At 37.5% G+C, this 25,070-nt stretch overlaps 2 protein-coding genes across 2 annotated transcripts; both read left to right on the forward strand.

Moving 5' to 3' along the window:
* The first annotated feature begins 290 nt into the window (after positions 1–290).
* LOC137943502 (UPF0481 protein At3g47200-like) lies at positions 291–1,979 on the forward strand. The gene has a single exon (XM_068788999.1). The coding sequence runs from the start codon at positions 291–293 to the stop codon at positions 1,977–1,979; it is 1,689 nt and encodes a 562-aa protein (XP_068645100.1).
* A 7,979-nt stretch (positions 1,980–9,958) lies between these two features.
* LOC137943503 (uncharacterized mitochondrial protein AtMg00810-like) lies at positions 9,959–12,217 on the forward strand. Its single transcript, XM_068789000.1, has 2 exons — positions 9,959–10,399; positions 11,903–12,217. Exons 1-2 carry the CDS (start codon positions 9,959–9,961, stop codon positions 12,215–12,217), a joined length of 756 nt encoding a protein of 251 aa, XP_068645101.1.
* The last annotated feature ends 12,853 nt before the right edge of the window (positions 12,218–25,070 follow it).

Consider the following 25,070-nt stretch of genomic DNA (forward strand, 5'->3'; position numbering starts at 1 on the left):
GTGGGAACGATTAACCTTTTTTTATTACACAGGCAAGTCTCTGGTAATTTCGTTGACCTTTGTCTTTATCCAAGCCTTTCCACAGGCAAGTCTCTGGTAATTTCGTTTACCTTTGTCTTTATCCAAGCCTTTCCAAATTTCAACCAAAATAATACAGCGTGTTGATGTATCAGATGCCATTTTTTCTTTATAGTGACCATTGAATCCATTGCAGGAGCTTACAACAGGTTCATGCATTGGCATTGTAGAGTACAGTTGAGACAGCGGAAATAGCATCAATCACTGAGAAGATGGCAGAAGCAGCAAGTCCAGATGCTGGGGCGCATGAAGCTAAGATCAAAGAAGGGGATGGAAGCACCAGTAAGACGGTGACGGAAGAACAGAAGCCAGAGACGAAGACAAGAGAAGGCTTCGAGATTGTTGAAGGTTACAAGAAGGAAATAGCATCAATCACTGAGAAGATGGCAGAAGTAGCAATTCCAGATGCTGGGGCACATGAAGCTAAGATCGGAGAAGGGTATGCAAGCACCAGTAAGACGGCGACAGAAGAAAAGAAGCCCGAGACGAAGACAAGAGAAGGCTTTGAGAATGTTGAAGGTTATAAGGAGGAGCTGATGGTACTTGCAGAAACTGACCTTAAAGCACTTGATGAGCCTTCTGATGTAAGGGATAAAGAAGCCACCGTCTACAAAGTACCTGATATTATGCGCGACGGCGATGAGAAAACTTATTCCCCCGTTTATTTCCCCGTTTCAGCTCGCTACGCGAGAAACTCAGAACATATATTCAACGATATGAGGCGTGAGCACTATTTCTTCCATCTTCATTCAGTACTCTCCCGTAATCGGAGCAAAACCTTGCAGGATTACCTGCTGATGGTGCATACGCTGAAGGACGAGATCAGACACTGTTACGCGTTCAAAGAAACTGTGAAATTGGACTTTAAGCGCTTGATGTGCGTAGTGATCAACAGTTGCTTCATTGTTGATCTGTTTCTTACTCTCCAGGAGGGTAAATTGACGCCTGACAGGGACCTACTGTGTGCCCATAGGAGGATACATGTTATATGGATCGACTTGCTCATGGTTGAGAACCAGCTTCCCTTCTTCCTCCTTGAGCGAGTTTTCGACATGGTTGTCACGGACAAATCGCTTTATTCTTCCTTCGTCGATCATTGTCTCTCTTACTTCGACCAGTTCCTAGAAATAAACATGAAGACGGCTCCAATGGAGTCTGCGTCGGTTCACCACCTGCTTCATTTGGTTCATCATCACCTCCTCCCATTAAAACCACAAAACCCCTCTAAACACAAACTCTGGAAACTACTCCAAGGCATTATCGACACCTTGAAGAAGCTTCGCCCTTCATGTCAATTGCCTCAGCTTCCAATATCCGATCACAGTCCACAGCAGTTTCCTTTGGTCATGCGAACCATCCCAACAGCCTCCAGGCTTCGTGAAGCAGGAGTCAAGTTTCGGAAGAAAGAAACCAGAGGATTCTCCCACGTCACCTTCAGCAGAGGCGTGCTAGAAATCGCACCACTGAAAGTAAGAGAAAATACGAAAACCCTCCTTAAGAACCTAATAGCATGGGAGCAGCTTCATCGTGCAGCCGGAACGTACTTCACCTGCTATGGGATTTTCATGGAAAGCATTGTCGATACACCAGATGATGTGGAGATTCTACGCAGGAGCGGAATCATAGAAAATTCAACAGGGAGCAACGAAATGGTGTGTTCGATCTTTAAAGGTTTGAGCCGGAACATATTTACTGGGTTTGAAGATAATTTCCTCCCCCAGATGGACAAAGATCTGAACGAGTATTGCAACAACAGCTTCAACATACAGTGGATGAAGCTGAAGAAAGATTATTTCGGGAGCCCATGGAGTAGTATTTCCCTATTTGCTGCTGCTATCCTCCTTTCTCTAACAATGATCCAGACCTATTTTACCGTCCGTGGTTATTTCCGTGCCGCTTGAATCCTCCCATCGTTGAATAAACTAGGTTTAGAACAGTTCTTCCGTGGTAGACTGTTGAGCTGTCTAAGCCTTGACGTATTGTGGAGGTGATCCTTAGTATAATCTAAAATGTTTCTGTCAGTTCTATCAGATATGTGCAGTATAAGACCCACGAGTCGGTCAAAATCTGGTTCAGCAACCTAAATTTGTCGATTACCTGCACCACTTTGGCCAATCACAGCTGGGCCACACACGTTTCCCCTCTTTTTGCTGGCAGAGGGATCTCCACCCTGCAGAGGAGAATGCAGGAGACCTACCTTGCCAGTATACAAAAGGGGGATGGTACTGTTGGAAATAATCGACGCTCATCTCTTACGGAAAATTAAACTCTCTCTCGGGACAACGAAGCTCTCTGAACTTTCGTTTTATTTCTGGATGATAAATTACATAGTTTAAGGTCCTATTTATAGACATTTGGATTTAATCTACACCGCATATATCTTTCATCATTACCGAACACGTTCACTGGTTCTACCGTTTTCTTTGCCAGCGCATTGAGCTTGCCGACCTCCTTGCCAGCGCATGGTTCTTGCCGACCTCTCTTGCCAGCACACTGAAAATCCGAAGCTTCTTTTTTATGGGCTTCGTGGATCAAGGTTAGTTTCCAACACTTCCCCTTAAACTTGATCCTGTAACTCCAAGTAGAGTCCTTAACCTTATGAAGTCTTCACTGGTCAATGGCTTGGTAAAGATATCTGCAGGTTGATCTTGTGACTTCACATATTCAGCTTTCACATCCTTTCTTGCAATGCATTCCCGTATATAGTGGTAGTGAATGTCGATGTGTTTGCTTCGATCATGGAATACTGGATTCTTTGCTAGAGCAATGGCTGACTTGTTGTCGACATAGATTTTTGTAGGCTCTTCTTGTATTAAGCCTATTTCTTTCAACAGATTTCTGAGCCAAATAGCATGACACACGCATGCAGTAGATGCAACATATTCTACTTCACAAGTTGACAATGTGACAATCTGTTGTTTCTTTGACATCCATGTGAAGGCGATATTTCCCATGAAAAATACAAAGCCAGTAGTACTCCTTCGGTTGTCTATGTCTCCACCCCAATCGCTATCGCTATATCCAATAAGCTTGTAATTTTTAGAAAGTGAATAAAACAAGCCTAAGTGCATAGTACCTTGTAAATAGCGAAGAATTCTCTTTGCAGCCTGAAAATGAGTGGTGGTTGGAGATTCCATGTAGCGGCTGACCAGTCCAACTGCATACAGAATATTCGACCTTGTACAGGTGAGATACCGTAGACTGCCTACCAAACTTTTGAAAAAAGTTGGATCTACGTTTTCTCCTTCTTCATTCTTGGATATCTTGATTCCATATTCCATCGGTGTGTTGATTGGCTTGCAATTTTCCATTTTGAACTTTTTCAAGAGTTCTTTTGCATAGCCTTCCTGTGAAATAAAAATGCCATCTTCTTCTTGCTTTACTTCGATGCCCAGATAATAAGCCATAAGCCCGATATCTGACATCTCAAATTCTTTGGCCATTTCTTTCTTGAAGTCATAAAACAGGTTTGGATTATTACCTGTAAAGATCAAGTCATCCACCTATAGGCACACAATCAGCACATCTTCCTCTTTGATCTTGATATAGAGGGCATGCTCGTATGGGCATTGTGTATAACCATGCTCTTGGAAATACTTGTCAATCCGGCTATTCCATGCTTTTGGTGCTTGTTTTAGCCTGTAAAGAGCCCTCTTTAACTTCAAAACTTTGTCTTCATTTCCCTTCTCTTTATACCCTAAAGGTTGCTCGATGTAAACTTTTTCTTTGAGAACTCCATTTAGGAATGCAGACTTTACATCCATTTGATGTATTTTCCATTTGTGTTGCACTGCAAGAGAAATGATTAGTCGTATAGTTTCTAAACGAGCAACAGGAGCAAATACCTCATCATAGTCAATGCCGGCTCTCTGACTGTATCCTTTTGCCACTAATCGGGCCTTGTGTTTTTCAATATCTCCCTTGGCATTTCTCTTTGTCTTGTATACCCATTTGACACCAACGGGTTTATGCCCTTTTGGGAGTGGAACGAGTTCCCAAGTCTTGTTCCTCTCGATAGCCTTAATTTCTTCATCCATGGCATTTTGCCATTTCTTCTCTTGAGCAGCTTCATGGAAGCTTACTGGTTCACAATTAGCAAAAAGACAGAAAAGAGTAAGATTACCAGATGGCTCGGTTTCTTCATATATTTCTCGAAGACTTCGTATCCGTGGCGCAATTCTCTGGCTCCCACTGGAATGTGACGAAGGTGACTCATCTTCATGTGTAATTGCAGTAGATGGAGTCGTAGGCTCTCGTGGCATTTCTCCATTCTGTTCGACTAATATTGGAGGGGCGATATTGAAGTCACTGTTATGAGATCCAAAATCCCATAATCCTTCTTCGTCAAATACCACGTCTCGGCTGATTACTGTCTTCTTACTGGCCGGACTATACAGCTTGTAGCCAGTGGAACGTGTATCATAACCAATGAAAAGAAAACTTTCGCTTTTATTATCAAGCTTGGTTCTTCTTTCATCTGGTATATGTACATAAGCTATACTCCCAAAGACTCTTAAGTGGGAGATACCAGGCTTTCTTCCTTTCCATGCTTCTTGTGGTGTTTTTCCCAAACACTTCTTGTTGGCGATCGGTTTGATAAATAAACCTCACACGCCACAGCTTCTGCCCAAAACTCTTTAGGTAATTTCTTGCTTTCAAGCATACTCCGAACTATATTGAGAATAGTTCGGTTCTTTCTTTCTGCCACTCCATTTTTTTGGGGAGATCTAGGAACTGTCAGTGGTCGACGAATTCCATTTACTTCGCAGAATTCTTGAAATTCTTTGGAAGTAAATTCTCCCCCTTGATCAGATCTCATGGCTTTGATTTCTTTACCACTTTCCTTCTCTACTGAAGCTTTAAATTTCTTAAAGACTTCAAACATTTTTTATTTTTGTTTCAAGAAATATGCCCATGTTTTTCTTGAAAAATCATCAATAAAGAGAAGAAAGTAGTTGCTCTTACCTAAAGAGTTTGGCTTGATAGGTCCGCACACATCTGTGTGGATTAGCTCAAGTGGTTTCTTGGCTCTTGACTCTGATCTTTTCGGAAAGCTTTTTCTGAATTGCTTCCCTGATAAACACCCTTCACACACTTGATTCAGGTGAGTCATTCGAGGTAGGCCTCTCACCATATCTTTCTTGGACAATAGCTTTAAAGCTTCAAAATTTAGGTGCCCAAAGCGAATATGCCACAGCCACGATGTATCTTTATAGCAAGCCTGTAAACACTTGGCAACATCGTTTTGTATATTTAAAGGAAACATTCTATTCTTTGACATATGTACCTTTGTTATCAAATGTCCTCTGTCATCTCTTATAAAAAGGCTATCATCTTTCATATGAATGTCATAGCCCTTTTCTAAAAGTTGATCCAGACTCAAGATATTATTTTTCATATTTGGTACATAGTAGACATTTGAAATGAATTGATGACTACTATCTTTTGCTCGAATAAGAATGTTACCTTTTCCTTGTACCGCCATGGTGGAATCATTTCCCAGAGAGACATTTCCACTGATCGATTCATTGAGATCGACGAACAAGCTTCTTCTGCCACACATATGGTTGCTGGCCCCTGAGTCAAGATACCATGTATTCTCTTGCTCTTCATTGCTATTTCTGTATGCTAATAACAGCGTTTCTTTTTCTTCTATCTTTGCTTTAACATAATTTGTCTCCTCAACGAACTTGTTCTTGGGAGCTCTATAGTCTGAAGCATAATGCCCAAATTTCTGGCAATTATAACATTGAATATGAGAGTGGTCATACCTGGAATTCATGTTTCCTCTTCCACGACCTCTTGTTGAGGTTTCACCTCTCTCATTGCTTTTGTTGGAATTGTTATTCCAACCTCTTCCAGAGTCGCGACCTCTTCCACGTCCACGGCCTCGGCCTCTTCCTCGACCATGCTCATTTCTTGCGTAGCCTTGTTTTTCATCATCTTCTTTGATCTGTGTCCTGAATTCAAGTCCTTTGTTTCTTCAATTGTCACGACGATGTACTCGTATTTTGGATCCAACGAATGGAGTAACTTTTCTATGATTCTCACATCTTCGAGTTTTTCACCGTTTCTTTTTAATTGATTAGAACAGCTACTACTCTTGAGAAATAATCTGAAATAGACTCGGATGCTTTCATGTGTAAAGATTCAAATTCACCTCTTAGTGTTTGGAGTCGTACCTTTTTCACCTTCTCGACTCCTTTATAAGAGGTTTGCAACTTCTCCCACGCCTCTCTGGCAGAGGTTGCACTTGAAATCTTTTCGAAACCATCATCATCTAATGCTTGATAGATGAGGTAGAGAGCTTTCTTGTCTCTCTTTCTTGAATCCTTTAAAGATGTCTTTTGCTCTTGTGTAAGAGCATCTTCTCTTTCTGGCTCACTTAAGCCATTTTCAATGATGTCCCAAACATTGTGTGCTCCAAGAAGAGCTTTCATTTTGATACTCCAATTATCATAAATATCACTTTTGACAATAGGAACTTGGAAAGATATCACACTATTTGCCATTTTTCAAAACGAAAAAATCTGATATAGTTTTGAAGAGTTTCTACCTTATCAAATTGAAGCCTTCGAAAATACGAATCCAACGCCTCCAAAATCACCCTGATCGGACGTCGGATGAGCTTCTACAAGCCTCCAGAAACTTACTGAGTCAACTCAACGAGTTGAACCGGCCGAGTTCAAGCCGGATCGGACGAGTCTGTCTGTGCGCAAATTCGGCGCTCTGGACGAGTTGACCTGAATCGAGTCGAGCATGCGGGACGAGGTTAGCCGAACATGCAAAACTCGGGACAAGTCGACTCGGAACTTAAAAAAAAAATTTTAAAACTCACTCACACGCCTTCGTCTTCCTCCTTCAGCCGAAAAAACAGAGACGTCGTCATCTCTGTTTCTGGATTTTCTTCCGCAGGAAAATCCTTCCACTGGAGACGTTTTCTCGCCGGAATTTTGGCAGCGTAACTTTCGGAAACGATTTCCAACCAGCTCTGATACAACTGTTGGAAATAATCGACGCTCGTCTCTTACGGAAAATTAAACTCTCTCTCGGGACAACAAAGCTCTCTGAACTTTCGTTTTATTTCTGGATGATGAATTACATAGCTTAAGGTCCTATTTATAGACATTTGGATTTAATCTACACCGCATACATCTTTCATCATTACCGAACACGTTCACTGGTTCTACCGTTTTCTTTGCCAGCGCATTGAGCTTGCCGACCTCCTTGCCAGCGCATGGTTCTTGCCGACCTCTCTTGCCAGCACACTGAAAATCCGAAGCTTCTTTTTGATGGGCTTCGTGGATCAAGGTTAGTTTCCAACAGGTACTCCCATCTCCTCTCCTGCACATTCTCTACAGATAGGGCAAGAGCATCCATCCTCTTCGCCTTTGTGCTAAGCTCCATATGATGGGGAGCGGGCGGAGGTCCCTCCCCCACCTTTAGAAAGAAAAGGGGAAAGGAGCATCATCCCCCTAGAGTTGAAATATGATGAAGGCATATTCATGGGTTACTCCACCAAGAGAAAAGCCTATAGGGTACTTAATAGGAAAAGCCAAAACAAAGATGAGTCCATCAATGTCAAATTTGTTGAAACTGACCTTGAAAACCAAGTGCATTACAAGACAGTAGTAACTATGAAGAAGATGCCACGAGGTGCAAAGAAACTTCATGAGTTGGACTTAGGAAGATGTTAGATTCTAGAGTTTCATGGTTAGATCATATAGGGTTTAGGCGAAGAAGAAGGAAAAAAGAAGGAAAGGAGAGAAGAGAAGACTAGGCACGTGAGGCAAGAAAGGAGATGAAAGTGAGGAATTGGAGCACGAATTTTAGTGCCCTCCCCCCTACTTGATACTTATAGTTTTAGGGTAGACACCCTAGTACATGAGTAAAAAGAAAAAGAACATAAAATCTATCATATTTGCAACTCATGTTATTCACTCATTTAATTCTAATAGCTACCACTTATACTATTTCAATACTCTCCCTCAAAGCTAATTCAAAAACATCAAATATCATCAACTTGGTATATGTAGTTGAGAGGGAGCTTGTAGGAATAGATTTTGTGAAAATGCTGCTAACTAGTTCATGGAAGGAACATATAGCATGGTTATGACACCTACTTGCAAATTTTCTTACACAAAATGACAGTCAGTTTCAATGTCCTTGGTATTTTCATGAAAAACTAAATTACTTGCAATGTAAAAAGTTGCATGATTGACATAGTGGAATTGCATAGACTTAGTTGTCAGAAACCCGAGCTCGATCATCAAGGATTTTACCATAAAAATTCACTTACTACTTGAGCCAGGCTTTGTATTCTGCTTCAACACTTGACCTAGTCACAATATTCTATTTTTTACTTCTCTAGATGATTGAATTACCTCCCACGGTAGTACAATAACCAGAAGTTGATTTTCTGTCAATTGGGAGTGCAAGCCCAATCTGCATCTTTAAAACCTTCGGTATGAGCATGACCATGGCATTTATATAATAACCTTTGATCTGGATTTTTATTGAGATACTGAAATACTCTCTCTAGTGCTATCCACTCAATTTGGTAAAAAGATAAAAATCCTCCGTTATGAAAATGCAAGACAATACCTATTAGGAGAATTTCAATCCTTCTGTAAGGATAATGGCATTATCCACTAGACATCTTGTGCTTACACCCCTCAAAAGAAAATGGTGTAGCAAAAAAATGGACATCTCCTTGAGGAAACTCATGGCCTACTCTACTCCATGAATGTGACCTATTTTTACTGGCCTCATGTGATTCTTACTACATGTTTCCTTATTAATAGTCTACCATCTTCGGTACTTGGTCATAAGTCCCCATATTTCTTATTATTTTCAGATGAGGACCCCCCTTCTCCCTTCCTTTGAAGGACTTTGGTTGCACATGTTTTGTTTATGTCACTTCCCTATAAAAGAGAAAGTTGGGCCAGAAAGCTATTAAGTATATTTTTTGGGTTACTCTCATACCCAAAAAGGATATGTTTGTTATAATCCTTCTCTTTAGAAATTAATTGTCTCCAGAGATGTCATATTTTTTTAGGATACATCCTTTTATTCTTCCAAGGATGCTCCTTTGTGTTTTTCATTTGTTCAGGTGGCTTCGAAGCCTATTGTGCCACTTGATGCGGATCTTTCTATTTAGCCCCCTAAAGCATCAACCAATACGACACCTATGGAGTTTACGAATCCCTTCAAGTTAAGTCCATCTTCCCTCTTGTATTTGACCCACAATTTGATACTTGGCCCATAGCTCTTAGAAAGGAACCCATAATTTGTACTACACCATCTACCTCACATCCTATCCAATTTTGTTTCTCACCAACATTAGTTTTCTTCTTGTTATCTATTTCTTGCATCTATCTCTTCTTTCTCTGTACCAAAATCGTATTAGGAGGCTCTAAGGCATACATAAGGAAATGCGGCCATGGAGGAGTAAATGAATGCATTGTATGAGAATCAAACTTGGGCCTCGGTTCCACTTCCTCCCGACAAGAAGCCCATGGGCTATAAATGGGTTTTACTGTCAAACATAATCTAGATTGTTCTATGGCTCATCTCAAGGCCCATCTAGTTGAAAAAATGTATACTCAGTGTTATAGAGTAGATTATGAAGAAACTTTCTCCTCAGTGGCCAAGTTAAATTAGGTAAGAATCTTATTATCACTTATTGCTAATTCCTCTTGGCCAATTTATTAGTTGGATGTGAAGAATGCATTTTTAAATGGTAATATTAAGGAAGAATTTTTTATGCATCAACCACTTGGCTTTGTGATTGAAGGGGAGTCGATATGCAGGTAGAGGAAGTTTTTATATGGGCTTAAAGAGTCTCCTCGGACTTGTTTTTGAAAAATTTAACCAAGCAATGTTGTGTTTTGGATTCAACCTATGCTCAGCAGATCATTATGTCTTTGTCAAGAATACCTTAAAAGGAAGAGTATTAGTGGAGGTTTATGTGGATGATATTGTCTTAACTAACAATGATGCAGACAATATTAAAGAAGTTAAAGAAAAGATATACAAAGAATTCAAAATAAAGGATCTTGGACCTCTGAAACATTTCTTGGGTATTGATGTCTTCCAGTCAAAGCATGGGATCGTATTATCTCAGAGAAAGTATGTTCTTGATCTACTTGAGAAAACATGGATGATGGGATGTCAACCATCGGATACTCCCATGGATGCTATCACAAAGCTATGTGCAAGCGCTGGTGAAGATGTTGATATAGGTAAATATCAGAGACTTGTGGAAACCCTTATTTACCTCACAATGACCAAACCGGATATATCATATGCAGTAAATGTGGTTAGTCAGTACAAGCATAAACCTCAACTTACCCATTGAGGATATTGAGGTATTTAAAAATAGCCCAGGGAAGGGACTTCTCTATAAAAATCATGATCATTACAACAATGAAGGTTTTGCATATGCAAATTGGGTAGGATCGCCTGATGATAGAAAGTCCACTTTTGGGTATCGTACCTTAGTTGGAGGTAATCTGGTCACATGGAGAAGTAAAAAGAATAATATTGTTGCTAGATCCAATGCAGAAGCAAAATATATTGTTGAGATAACAAAATATATTGAGGTAGATTGGCACTTTATTCGGGAGAAATTTCTAACAGATATTTTATCTCTCAGACATATTTCATCTCAAGGATAAGTAGTAGTTATACTTACAAAACCAATCACATCCAAGATCTAGACCACTATATGCGATAAGATGGATATCTACAATGTTTTCTTTCCCCTACTTGAGGGGGGTGTTGGAAGATAAGTTTGTAGTAGTGACATGATGTAAATTACTTTTGATTTTTTTCCCTTTTTCTTCCTCCTTCAGGTAAAGAGTAATGATGTAATTGTTGACCCTCTCATTTTTATAAATATATTGAGGGGGAGGATTAGGACATTACTTAACCTAATCCTCCTTCCCTCCTCTCTCAAACTCTCTCTCAACTTAAGTTTCTCTCTTCTTTTTTCTCTCACTCTTCTTCTCTTGTTCTTCTTCTCCCTCACTACTTCACCTACGATTTTCTCTTTCTCTTGAGTTGATTATCTACGATATTATCATGGGATCCTAAATCCAACACTATTTTAGACTTTACACTATTTGAGGAGGTTGCTATAGTGAATTTTGAAGCTCCCCAAGCATCCTTGTGCTCTAAGATTTTGATATCAATTATTAACTGCCTTGCAAATGAAGTATTTTGAAAAAAAAGTGAAATGTCTCTGCTCTTAAATTTGAAATTGATTGAGTGTATGTTTAGTGTTTTTCATTGTTTAACCTACTACCCTTATATTTTCACATCTATTGGTTTGAGTTAATCGTAATATCTCCACAACCTTCAAACTCTATGCATTGAGTTTATGAAATCTCATTGTGCTTATACTTTGAAATTCATAGTTTGATATTAGAATCAAGACACTACTTGCTGTGGTATTTTCACATAGGATTTGGTGTACTGTTTTGTGATTTTATTATAACCTAGCCAATCCCCCATGCAAAACCCACAGTGTTCCACTACCAACGACAAGAAGCAACCATTAAGAAAAAAAAAAATTGTTTGCTATTCAGCTTTCTTGGAGACGGGATGGGAAGGTTTGATGGCGAGGGCAGAGAGGAGAGGAGAGGATTGAACTTTTTTTTCTAAAAAATTATAAGACGAGAGCATAATAAGTAACTCCTTTCTCAAAATATGAGCTGTATAGGGCGATACTTGATACATATAAACGATACAAGCAAGCAAAATAAAAATAAAAAACCATAATAACTCCAACAGACAAATCTTTGTAATCTTTCTTATTCAGTCGCTTTATTCACCTTCTTCCCTCCATAGGACGCTCGAGTTCGAGAATCTCGTTCAAGTTGATACGAAGCTCGAGTTCTTCGTGTCTCGTCAAGTAGATAAGATGCTGCAGTTTTCTGATCCTGTTCAGATGTACTGCGACTATGGGTTTCGTCATCCCTTCCACGTCGAGAAGATGCTGGACGGAATCCTCCATTTCGTAAATCTATCTGCGGAGAAATGGATGTTCTGGAAGTCATTGATTGCGAATCGTAGGAACTGGTTGCTGTTGTTATGGAACTGGTCTGGCTCTGTTCTCCAATCCACGAAGCGATAGAGGTTGTGCTTTGATCGTCGAGACTTCTGCTTGCAGTACGAGGCTGGTTAAGAGTAGTATGATGCCATGGAAGTCTTTTAGATGCTTCATCTCTCTGATCCCTCCAGTTCCCACTGAAAGGAATTGGCGTAAGAAGCCACGGCGGCGGTTGTGATGCTCGATCTCTCTGATCCTGAGTTCCCACCATAGGGAGATCCGTTTAGGGTGAAGTTCTCAGGAAGGGATGCTCCAGAAGTCTCAGATTGCGAAACGAAGAGCGTTATAGTTTATACTTATACATATTGATTAGTACTTGGAACCAATCGCTTTGAACTGTGTAACGGTAACAACTTCGTAAAGAAAATTGCATGAAGATGACTGGAAACTTGTAAAACTTGTAATTAAGAAATCATGAGGGCGTGCAGATGAAAGCAATGAATAGTTTCGGCATTTTGATCCTTTTTTTAAAATGCAAGAGGAGATGACCAAGTTCGTGCTTCTAGAGGCGGTTGAAAATGGCAAGCTTCACTCCTGAGTAATTTATGTGGAGATGCATTACAAAATAATCTTATTTTTGGTAATTTGATTATTTTTAAACCTTGTAGATAGACTTGGTCAAAGTCTAATAACACTAGTTTAGGCTATGTTCATTGGAGGATAATTTGGAAGGATTTTTAATAAATTACTATTAATAAATAAAAAATAAATATCTCTATTTTAAAAATAAATAATAATAAATTGGCATAGACTTGGGACTGGAGACCTCAATATCAATTTTCTATTAATTCCAACCTCAATCTCACCTTAACTCACCAACTTTGTTACTATTATAAGACTTACGATATGCTTTTGGTATCATCATTTTTTATTCATAACATATAGTCGTACAATATGTTCATTAAAGTATAATATTTATTCATAAAATATACTTATTTTGAAACAAAGAATTAGGTAGATTTTGGACTTTGTAATCTTCCGAACTGAATGCTCATTCTTCTTTAACCCACATGACCATTGACTCTACCAATATTGATATCTCCTTCTAGAAAACTCGGATTAAGAATTGGTTTAATATTTAAGAAATAGACGTACATATCTATCTTTTCATATATAATTCTCCGTACATAGTCTTTTTTTTATTGCATAAAACACCTCGAAAGTTGAAGTTTTCTGTTGTTGCCCATACCTCTCTTGCAATCTGACCTTTGTAGCTTCAAATATCAATTTCTCTTTGAAGAAAAATCTGATTGACAAACTTCTATTTGTGTTGGAAATTAGAATTGAAGATTTTTCAGTAAATATATAATTTGTAATATGAAAATTTCCCTAACACAAACAAACAAGTATTTTATGATGCACTTTTCATTGCGCACACTAACACAAACAATTACTTTATTTTCCCTCTCACTTTCACGGGCGAAAGAGCACTAACCCCCCCCCCCCCCCCCCCCCCCCCCCTCTCCTTTATTCACCTTCTTCCCTCCATAATCTTGTAATTAAGAAATCATGAAGGCGTGCAGATGAAAGCAATGAATAGTTTCGGCATTTTGATCCTTTTTTAAAATGCAAGAGGAGATGACTAAGTCCGTGCTTCTAGAGCCGGTTGAAAATGGCAAGCTTCACACCTGAGTAATTTATGTGGAGATGCATTACAAAATAATCTTATTTTTGGTAATTTGATTATTTTTAAACCTTGTAGATAGACTTGGTCAAAGTCTAATAACACTAGTTTAGGCTATGTTCATTGGAGGATAATTTGGAAGGATTTTTAATAAATTACTATTAATAAATAAAAAATAAATATCTCTATTTTAAAAATAAATAATAATAAATTGGCATAGACTTGGGACTGGAGACCTCAATATCAATTTTCTATTAATTCCAACCTCAATCTCACCTTAACTCACCAACTTTGTTACTATTATAAGACTTACGATATGCTTTTGGTATCATCATTTTTTATTCATAACATATAGTCGTACAATATGTTCATTAAAGTATAATATTTATTCATAAAATATACTTATTTTGAGTAAAAGAATCGAATAGATTTTGGACTTTGTAATCTTCCGAACTAAATGTTCTTTCTTCTTTAACCAACATGACCATTGACTCTTCTAATATTGATATCTCCCTCTAGCAAGCTCAAATTGAGAATTGGTTTAACATTTAAGAAATATACTTACATATCTATACATAGTCTTTTTTTTATTGCATAAAACACCTCGAAAGTTGAAGTTTTCTGCTGCTGCTCATACCTCTCTTGCAATCTGACCTTTGTAACTTCAAATTTTCTCTTTGAAGAAAAATCTGATTAACAAACTTCTATTTGTGTTGGAAATTAGAATTGAAAATCTTTCAGTAAATATATAATTTGTAATATGAAAAGTTCACTAACACAAACAAGTACTTTATAATGCACTTTGCATTGCACACACAAACAAATATTTTATGATGCACTTTCTATTGCACACACTAACACAAACAATTTCTTTATTTTCCCTCTCACTTTCACCGGTGAAGTACTATCATTGGGGGGAAGTACTTCGCTAGGGAAAGTGCACTAACCCCCCCTTATTCACCTTCTTCCCTCAATAGGACGCTCGAGTTCTCCAATCTCGTTCAAGTTGATACGAAGCTCGAGTTCTTCGGGTCTCGTCAAGTAGATAAGATGCTGCAGTTCTCTGATCCTGTTCAGATGTACTGCGACTATGGGTTTCGTCATCCCTTCCACGTCGAGAATATGTTGAACGGAATCCTCCATTTCGTAAATCTATCTGCGGAGAAAGGGATGTTCTGGAAGTCATTGATTGCGAATCGTAGGAACTGGTTGCTGTTGCTATGGAACTGGTCTGGCTCTGTTCTCCAATCCACGAAGCTGTAGACGTTGTGCTTTGATCGTCGAGACTTCTGCTTGCAGCGCGAGGCTGGTTAAGAATAGTATGATGCCATGCAAGTCTTTTAGATGCTTCATCTCTCTTATCCCTCCTGTTCCCACTGAAAGGACTCGATGTATGAAGCTGCGGCGGCAGCTGTGATACTGGAGCGCTCTGTCTCAGTTCTCTTATCAACGAAGCGGTAGACGTTGTGCTTTGATCGTCGAGACTTCTGCTTGCAGTGCGAGGCTGGTTAAGAGTAGTATGATGCTTCATCTCTCTGATCCCTCAAGTTCCCACCATTGGGAGATCTGGTCAGGATGAAGTTCACAGTAAGGAATGCTCCGGAAGTCTCAGATTACTTTGAACCAATCGCTTTGAAGTTCGTAAAGAAAATAGCATGAAGATAAACTTGAAAAACTTGTGATTAAGAAATCATGAAGGCGTGTAGATGAAAGCAATGAATAGTTTAGGCATTTTGATCCGTTTATAAAATGCAAGAGGAGATGACTCAGTTCGTGCTTTTAGGGGCAGTTGAAAATGGAAAGCTTCACTCCTTTAATGGCGGAGATTCATTAATAAATAATGGTGGCGTGCCTGTTGATTTTCTTTTTTTTTTTTTTTTTAATATGACTCTAGTTTGTAGTTTAAAATTGAACTCAGATAAGGGAGGGGGAGTCAACAAAACGTAAATTTGAAGTTCATCTTCATCTCCTGATTCAAATTCATTTTATTCATCTACATGAACTCTTAGTGTAGACGACTTCATGTGCACTGGAAAACAGTTTCCAGTGTTAGCGCCCCAACATGAGAAAAATATAAAAAACAAGAGAATCCCTAAACCCTGTACACTTAATTAAAACATAATCCTTAGTTCCCAAATTAGGTAAAACATGCATTATTTCTACACGAATAAGTAATTTAATTTAATGTATAATTAAAATATATTAATATATTTATTAATTGAATTAGATATTATATTATTTAATGATTACATTATATTGTGCATTAATACAGTAATTATGTGAGCTAATGAAATACGCACATGATTAATTATAAGCAATAAAGAGATGAACGGAGTGAAATCGCCGTTCAATGATCATGCTTGAGCACATATACAACCACACATCTATCATGATCACATTACGTATAATTCAATGAGACACATACTTTTGCTTCCTGAGTCTAATTTACAGAATACCCATTATAGTTTTTCGACAAAATAAAAATGTAAACCAGAGCAGATTTATTTTTCTTACCTAGCACCGAAAGCCTTTGGCTTTTCGTTCGTTTGGTTCCTGTCTGTTTCGAAAAACGGATGCCACATTTAAAACTCCAAATAAAACTGAAGCCGGGGAGCAATTGATGTTCGTTTGGTTCCTGTCTCTTACAGCCTTTCTCACTTGCTCTGAAATCATCCAAGTTCCTATACTCTTCCCTCAATAGCCTCTCCAATTCTGGATGCTTCTTCAGAGGTTCTTTCTGGTCCCGTGACTTCTGTTAGTGGTGGAATGCCCTGCACCCTCATAAGCAAATAATTGCTTACTAATTTTCAATTTCCAAAATAGTAACAATAGCAGTACAATACATAAAATTCAAGGGTTTGCTGCTCAAAATCCTCATACATGTCTTCTCTGAATTGTTTCTCCAATCCATATCTATATGAAAATGCCATCAGTGCAATAATAGCATCAAAAACCAGGATTGCTACATTAGGTTGCAGATGAAGTACAATAAACCAGAGGTTGTGTAGAACTATTTACTAAACTAATTTTTTGAAGATTTAATATCTTTTGTGCAATACCTGTAAAATCTAAAAAGGCATTCTATTCTGTAATTATATTTGGCTACTGCATCCTCCAAAGCTAGCTTCCGGAACTCATTATACATAGAAGGCAAAAACATATTTCTGAGATAAAATGACTAAAAAGGCATTCTTAACCCTTAAATACAGAGCACCAAACCCTAACCCTAATAAAAAATTTAGACCCTAAACCGTAACCCTAAATACCACAATTATGCACAAATAATCCCAAATTAGGCACTGAAACTAAAATTAAATCAAATACAATACTAATTTAATCGGAAAAAAATTAGGGTTTAGTCATACCTTCTGAAATTTGGGAAAAACCAAAGGCGAAGGGTGAAATCGAAGCCCAAATGTCAAAATCGAAGAAAATTGAAACCGAAATAGGGAAATCAGAAGGTAATTTTGGGAAAAAGATAATAGCGAGAGGGAGAAGGGAGTGAGAGGCCGAAAGGGAGGAGAGGGAGAAGAGAGAGAGAGAGAAGAGAGGAAGGCCGAGAGGTATAAGAGAGAGGGAGAAGCGTGTGGGATGTTTAGAGGGAGAGCGAGTCCGAGATGGAGAGAAGGACGTCGAAAGGATGTTCGCAGCGAGAGATGAAGGCTGTAAAGAGGGAGACCGGAGAGAGACGGTGGAGACGAGAGAGACAATGGAGACGAGAGAGGGAGCAGAGAGCTCGGGGGCCGCAGGGAGACGAGAGAGGGGGTGCGGGAGATAGGATGAAAAAACACGACATGAGAAGAGAGCGTGAGAGGGTGTACGGGAGAGAGAGGGGGGGAAAAATAAAATCGTCCAGTGTTCGAACCCCGGCGATCGATTCATCCGGATGAAGGGCAAATATGGGCGAAAACCAAATTCCGTCGTTTAAGCCTTGGAGATGATTTTTGAAATCATCTTAGTCATCTAGATGGCTTGAATTTTAGTGCTCCTCTAAGGGGGGGGTTAGTCCACAATGAAGTGGAATGAATTCTCCCTGCATTACCTAGTTCATCCCACTTATAGCGTTAGTGTAGAATGACATGAATTGAAGTGAGATTACACCATTTCATTCAGTCAGGCAAAAACGGGAAAAAGTTGTTTCCCCCCTATTTTGCGATTAATTCACTTTCCACGCATGACGGCGTCTCTTTCCCCCCCTCCCGTGAAACAAAAAATTTCTCCTCATTCTCTCTCTTCTCCTCTCCCTCTCCCTCAGCCTTCGTCTCCCGGTGATTTTTTCTCCCCATCTGCTTCCTCTCGTCTTCGCTCTCTCTACTCCCTCTGCTTTCTCTCGTCATCGCTCGATTTTTTTTGGCCCCATCTTCTTCTTCTCTTCTACGCATCTCCACTCCATTTCTCTCTCAGCCTCACTCTTCCTTCTCCCTCTCTCGTCTCCCTCTCTCTTTTCCCTCTCGGCCTCCCTCTCTTCTCACTCTCGGCGTCCCTCTCCCTTCTCGTTATCGCTCTTCCCTTTCCTCCTCCCCCGATTTCCTTATATTTTACCTATTCCGATTGCGATATCCTTCGATTTCCTTCGATTTTTGACAGTTAGGTGTCGATTTCTTCGATTGGGCTTAGATTTTCCCATTCGGCAGTGGTTTTCCCCAAATTTCAAAAGGTAAGCCGAAACCCTAGTTTTTTTTAAAACTAATTTAGTGTTCTATTTGATTTAATTTTAATTTTTGTATGTAATTTATGTTGATTGTGGCCTGATTGTGGGATTTAGGGTTAGGGTTTATGGGATTTAGGGTTCAATTTCGTCTTTACAGGGTTTAATTTCGGGATTACAGTTGGGGTATGGGAATTTTAGGGTTTTAAGGTCTAGAGTTTAGTCTTTAGGTCTGGAATTAGGGTTTATGTTTTTTTTTTTAAAAAAATAGGGTTTAGTGTTTGGGGCTTTTAGGGGTTTTAAGGTCTAGGGTTTGGGAATTTTAGGGTTTTTTGGACTAGTGTTTAGGGTTTGGGGCTAGGGGTTTTAAGGACTAGGGATTAGGTTAGGGTTTAGGGTTTAGTGTTTAGTGTATATTTTAATTTGTTTAGGGTTTAGGGTTTGTTTTTACATTGTTCTAGTCATCTGCAGTGAAATTAGTTCGATTAATTTTGAAATATTTTACAATGTTGTTGAATATGTTTAAAGTGTTATGGAATGCTCTTGTCATGTGGTGAGCAGATTTTAGAGTTATAAATATCCACCACATGGTCTAGTTCAAACAAGGCTGAGTCGCCTACACAGGCGTCCATTAGCCAACGAAACCCGACCCTCATCACTGACGATGTACAGTTCGTAGTGACTGCTAATTCATATGGGGCTCTACCAAGGGTATTCAGTGAATTTGGACTTATGAGTTTGTTTTTGCATTGTTCTAGTCATCTGTCGTGAAATTAGTTTGATTAATTTTGAAATGTTTTACAATGTTGTTGAATATGTTTGAAGTGTTATGGAATGCTCTTGTCATGTGGTGAGGAGATTTTTGTGAACGACTTAATTGGCTTAAATACTGTGCTGGTGAAATGTAGTCAATAGTTTTAAGTACACTGTATTTTGGGACGATTTTTTTGAAGTTTAATTATGGTTTTTTAATTATGACTTTATAAGACATATCATTGATAGATTATGAATGTTATAATGGTTAAGATTTGGGTTTTCACGATTGTTGCGTTCTTATTGTGTGGATGAATATTGTGGGTGTGTGATTGGAGATGGTTTTATATAGGTGTGATTGAAAATAGTTTATGATTGAAGATAAGGGTATGTTTTTGTTGTGTATGACATTTAGGAAGAAACATGAATTATTGTTGTAGTCGTCATTGTGGTTGTGGTGATTGTATTTGTAGGTTTCCATGGAAGACAAAAATAGGAATGCAAGAGGCGTCGTGCATTAGAATCCTCAAGAGTTGCACAATTTCGAGATGTCATAGCAACTAGCATGTGGAGTAATTATTAGTGGTTGTACTTTATTACTAAACTAGTAAGTCGATGATGTTAAACGCACGAATTCGTTGTTAAAAATAATTTACGTTAATTATATTCGTTTTTGTTATTTTATACTTCTTTTCATGTGTTTACAATTTATTCTAGTCACACATAATTAGTATATTAATTTATAATAAACTGTAATAATTAATTGGTTTAATTATCCAATTGCTATAATTAATTAAACAAATGGTTTTACATTTTGTGTTAATATTTTATTAATTATTAATATGTAAAAATAATTAATTGGTTTAATTATCCATATAATTTAACCGTTATTTTTTCATTTTGTGTGAATATATTATTAATTAATAATATTTAAAATATATATTATGTTATTGATAAATTAATATATTTATTTATTTATTATGTATTTTTTATTTTTTATTGAAATATTGAGTTATAATTTTAAACTATATCTTATGTTATTACAAAATAATTTATTTTTTATTATATTCATTTATATTATTTTTAACTTTTTTATTTATTTTAAATAATTTATTCTAGTCACACGTAATTAATATATTAATTTATAATAAACTGTAATCATTAATTGGTAAAATGATCCAATTGCTATAATTAATTAAACCATTAGGTTTATTTATTATATTATCTTATGTTATTTTTTAATTTTTTAATTGATTTTGTATAATTTATTCTAGTCACACGTAATTATTGTTTTAATTTATAATAAAATATAATCATTAAGCAATATAATATAATTTTTCATTAATTAGGATATTATTATATTGTGGACTACACGTTAAATCACTTATAAGTGTAGTAACCACGTTTATTTTGGTTAATTATATGTTTAGGTATATGTTTTATTTAGTATATTATAAAAGGTTACTCATTCTCTTCTTTATATCATACTTTTCATTTGGTGGTACTAACACTGGAATTTGTTTTCCAGCTACTTGAACTCGTCTACACTAACACCCAAAAATGAGTTGGAGTTGAATCAATTTATTTCACTTCAATTCAAGTTCATTGTGGACTAACCCCCCATAACGACATATGGAGATGAACTGAAGTTTGTAGTTTAAAATTTCCACTTGGATATTTAAACTAGTTGAGTTAGCTGATTTTTTTTTTGCTAATTTTATTTTGTCTTTGATTATTTTTAAACCTTGTAGATAGACCTGGTCAAAGTCTAATAACACTAGTTTAGGCTATGTTCATTGGAGAATAATTTGGATGGATTTGAGTTTCAACCCTTGATCCTATTAATAATATCATTTAAAATGATAACTATGCCCCTATCAGATTTTTTAATAAATTACTATTAATAAATAAAAAATAAATATCTCTATTTTAAAAATAAATAATAAATAATAGGCATATACTTGGGATGGAGACCTCAGGAGTAATTTTCTATTCATTCCAACCTCAATCTCACCTTAAGTCAACAACTTTGTTACTGTTCTAGGACCTACAATAAGCTTTTGGTATCATCATTTTTTATTCATAACATTTATTCGTATAATATTTATTCATAAAATATACTTATTTTGAGTGAAAGAATCGAATAGATTTTGGACTTTGTAATCTTCCAAACTAAATGCTCTTTCTTCTTTAACCAACATGACCTTTGACTCTTCCAATATTGATATCTCCCTCTAAAAAACTCGGATTGAGAAATGGTTAAATATTTAAGAAATAGACTTACATATCTTATCTTTTGATATATAATTCTCCATACATTCTTATTTTTTATTACTTAAAACACCTCAAAAGTTGACTAACACAAACAAGTACTTTATACTGAACTTTTCATTGCACACACTAACACAAACAAGTACTTTACTTTCCCTATCACTTTCACTGGGAAAGTACTTCATTTCCCATCCCACTTTCCCCCTACAGTTACAAAGTGCACTAAGGCCCTGTTAATGCGCAGTGTAAGTGAAATGTATTTCATTTACGCTGGGTAAAAGTAGCCAAAATGTGTTAGTGCACAGTTGTATTTTGCTTCCCCACATTTTAGGTATAATGGGAGGGAAAGTGAATTCAGAGGGGTCGAGCTTTGAATTCACTTTCCCTCCCTCAATTACACCGGGCTCGGGCTGTCGGGAAGGAAGACTCTGTCGAACGAAGGTTTCGGAGAAAAAAAAATTTCTCCTTTTTCGCGACTGACCTTTGGAGATTTCAATCGCCCTCTGTGCGACCTGTCTCCGGCCCTCGACTCCCTTCGTCTCGCCGTCCCCAGCACCGACGACCTTTGGCAACATCTCTCCCCTCTCTGCAACCTCTCCGACTCCTCCCTCGCTCGCGATCGTCAACGATTTCAATCACCCTCTTTGCAACCTGTCTCCGGCGCTCGACTACCTTCCTCTCGTCGTCCCCAACACCGACGACCTTCGGCGATTTTACTCGCCCCCTCTGCCACCTCTCCCCGGCGCTTAACTCTCTTCATCTCGCCGTCTCCAGCACCGACGACCGTCGACGACTTCCCCTCTCTACAACCTCTCTGGATCAATTTGGAAGAAAGTAGATAAAAATTTCTTCCTGTTAATCGATGGTTAATTGGTCTTGAAGGTCTTTGTTTAGAGAATTAGTTATTAAAAATCATTATTAGTATTTAATAAAAGCAATATATTTTACATAGCTAAGCATGTATGAGGTATGTCTCTGATTTGCAATAACTGGTCCTCGTCCATGGTTGGCTTGATTGCACAGGGAATAAGGAGTTTCGTTGCGGTAACTTATGTTTACTATATAAGTATTGATGCTTTATTTGCAATGAAAATGAGTGTGTTTGTGGTGGAGAACATTGTGAATATAACAATGCACGTGAAAATGAAGATAGTGATAGTAATTTAGATATAGCAAAATTATTGACTATTATGTTTAATGCCACTAAATATTTTTTGTGTTACATTTTTGTATGTACAGATGTAATTTTTTATATTAAAAAGGTGGTTGAGTTATATTTGTATTATTTTTATTTTTATTATTATGATGTTTGTGTAGTACGCTATGTCGTACGATATTTTTATAATTATTTCATATTTAGATGTTACAAAATTAAAAGTTGATTACAATTTTAATAATATAAAATATGTATTTGTTTTAATTATTATATTTAATATATTTTATTTATTAACTAATATTAATTTAATTTTCTAAAAATCAGATATATCAAAATATTTTATTTAATAAATAATCTATATACACTTTAATACAAACAAGTACTTTATACTATACTTTACATTGTTCACACTAATACATACAGGAACGCAGAACCAACATCCCTTCCAGTTCTAGAATCCTTCAATCCAAGCCTTGCCATCATGCTTAAAGCCGCTGTACTACGATTTTAGTGGCGTTCAGGGTGTTAAAAAGATCCCGATGATGAGGGTCAACTCCTCTTTCTCTGCCCTTTAACCCCTTTCACCTTCTTCCCTCCATAGGACGCTCGAGTTCGGGAATCTCGTTCAAATTGATACGAAAAATTGATTTGGCTCCTGCAAATCACTGTTCTTCACCGCAGAACAGTGAAGCCATGGTTTCAATTGACATGCCTGCTGGTCCATCTGAAGTACTGGTTATTGCTGACAGATGTGCCAATCCAGTTCATATAGCTGCTGATTTGCTCTCGCAGGTGCCATTCTTTGTACTTTGACACACTGGTACTGCACTTGTTGCAGTGTTTAGACCTTGAAACCATGAAATAAAATTTTATGTATGAATAAGTTAGGTCTGCAGATTCACTTTGGAGTGTCTAACACCAACTCCCTACCAAAATCTGTTTCTTGCAGCAAACATTTTACCAGGGGTGGGTGCCATGTAATGTGCATCCACATTGGAATCTATACAAAAACTGAAACATGATGATGATGGATATCGAAAACGGTCAGTTTGTAATGCTTAATATAGTTTTGGGGTGTAATTTGACATTACTATCTAAATTTGATAGAAATATTAAATGATACAATCTACCAAATGTTTATACACCTTTCCCGTAATTTTTACAATTCAAGTTTTCTAATTGTCCCAAGTAAGATACCTTAGTTTGTAAACAAGCTGTTGTCTCTAACCAAGGTAACTGTAAATATCTAAACCCTAATTCCTAAACTCTAAATCTTATAAGTATTATTTTTTAGCATGTCAATTATTGTGTTTTACAACCAATTCAACAGTAAAAGATCATGAAACATTATTTAAAAAATAAAATAAAAAGGTCGAAGAGCAATATGAAGATATTTGGTTCAAAGCCAATACCTATTAGTGATAGACCTGCAAAACACAAGGCAAATGACAATTTGTATAGAGAAAGCTTGCCAAAATTCAGGGTGGTTGGATTGGCAAAGGATGCTGCATAATCATTCATTATAATGTCCAAAGTGAGAGATGATAAAAGGAATACTAATCTGATTACTGGTAACATGAGGTTAAAAAACAAGTCTACCCTTGAGGCCATCAAGGATAGTAATAACAACAGACCTGAATGCAATAGATACAAACCTTCTATCAACCAAGTCTCAGTACAGCAGAAGAAGTGGGTGTTGTTTAAGTTGACAAGTCTACCTGTTACGTCATACTTGGCAGGTAGAAGATTCGTATCTACTGCATCTCGATCTAGTTTATCTCGAGTGTCTTAATAGGATAGATTGCAGACCCACACATTTCAACTGCTAGGCATAGCAAGGTCAATTTTGGAGGCAAATGTGGCAGCCTGGGTGCATCAGTAAGTCTATTGGGTCCTTTCCTGCCACGTCCAATTTCGTTGTAGTTGTAGCATTCCTGAGAAAAAAAGTAGGGATGTATTATCCACCACTACCTGCCCATTTTGGAAGTATTATTCACGGCTGGCATGGAAACATACTAAAGAGAGCACATACTACCTGAAAACTCGTTGAAGAAAAAGCTTTTCGTATATACACGTAGGCACAGAACAAGGTGCAGAGCCTGAGGAAGAAGCTCCCGCTGCAAAATTCACAGATTTCTACATGACAATGTTAGGTTCTAGAAGGTCCTCTTTCAAACAGAGATCGTTTGTCCCTACAGAAACATGAGGTGGAAGACAATGAAGCTGATGCAATTCACTGGGGATCTCGTGATACCAGATGTCTTGTCCAACAGTTTATGATTTAGCTGCAAAAGGGAAGAAAAAATTATTCAATTAACAGAATAATTTCTAAAGTTACTATTTAAGAAGCATGGGTGAGTAATACATAACTACACCTGTAACCATTCAAATTTCATTCAGAACCCCAACAGTCTAGAATAAGAAC

This window comes from Aristolochia californica, unplaced genomic scaffold, assembly GCF_029961685.1.
Source record: "Aristolochia californica isolate CCGP_79_NKW_82.1479 unplaced genomic scaffold, dmAriCali1.0.hap1 SCAF_11, whole genome shotgun sequence".
NCBI lineage: Eukaryota > Viridiplantae > Streptophyta > Magnoliopsida > Piperales > Aristolochiaceae > Aristolochia > Aristolochia californica.

What these genes read in the sequence shown, in the direction of transcription:
- LOC137943503 (XM_068789000.1), top strand. Translation starts at nt 9,959, where the DNA reads ATGTTGTGTTTTGGATTCAACCTATGCTCAGCAGATCATTATGTCTTT. An exon ending in TATCATATGCAGTAAATGTG is followed by an intron (nt 10,400 to 11,902) that starts GTTAGTCAGTAC and finishes TTTCTTATTCAG; the next exon opens with TCGCTTTATTCACCTTCTTC.
- LOC137943502 (XM_068788999.1), top strand. Translation starts at nt 291, where the DNA reads ATGGCAGAAGCAGCAAGTCCAGATGCTGGGGCGCATGAAGCTAAGATC.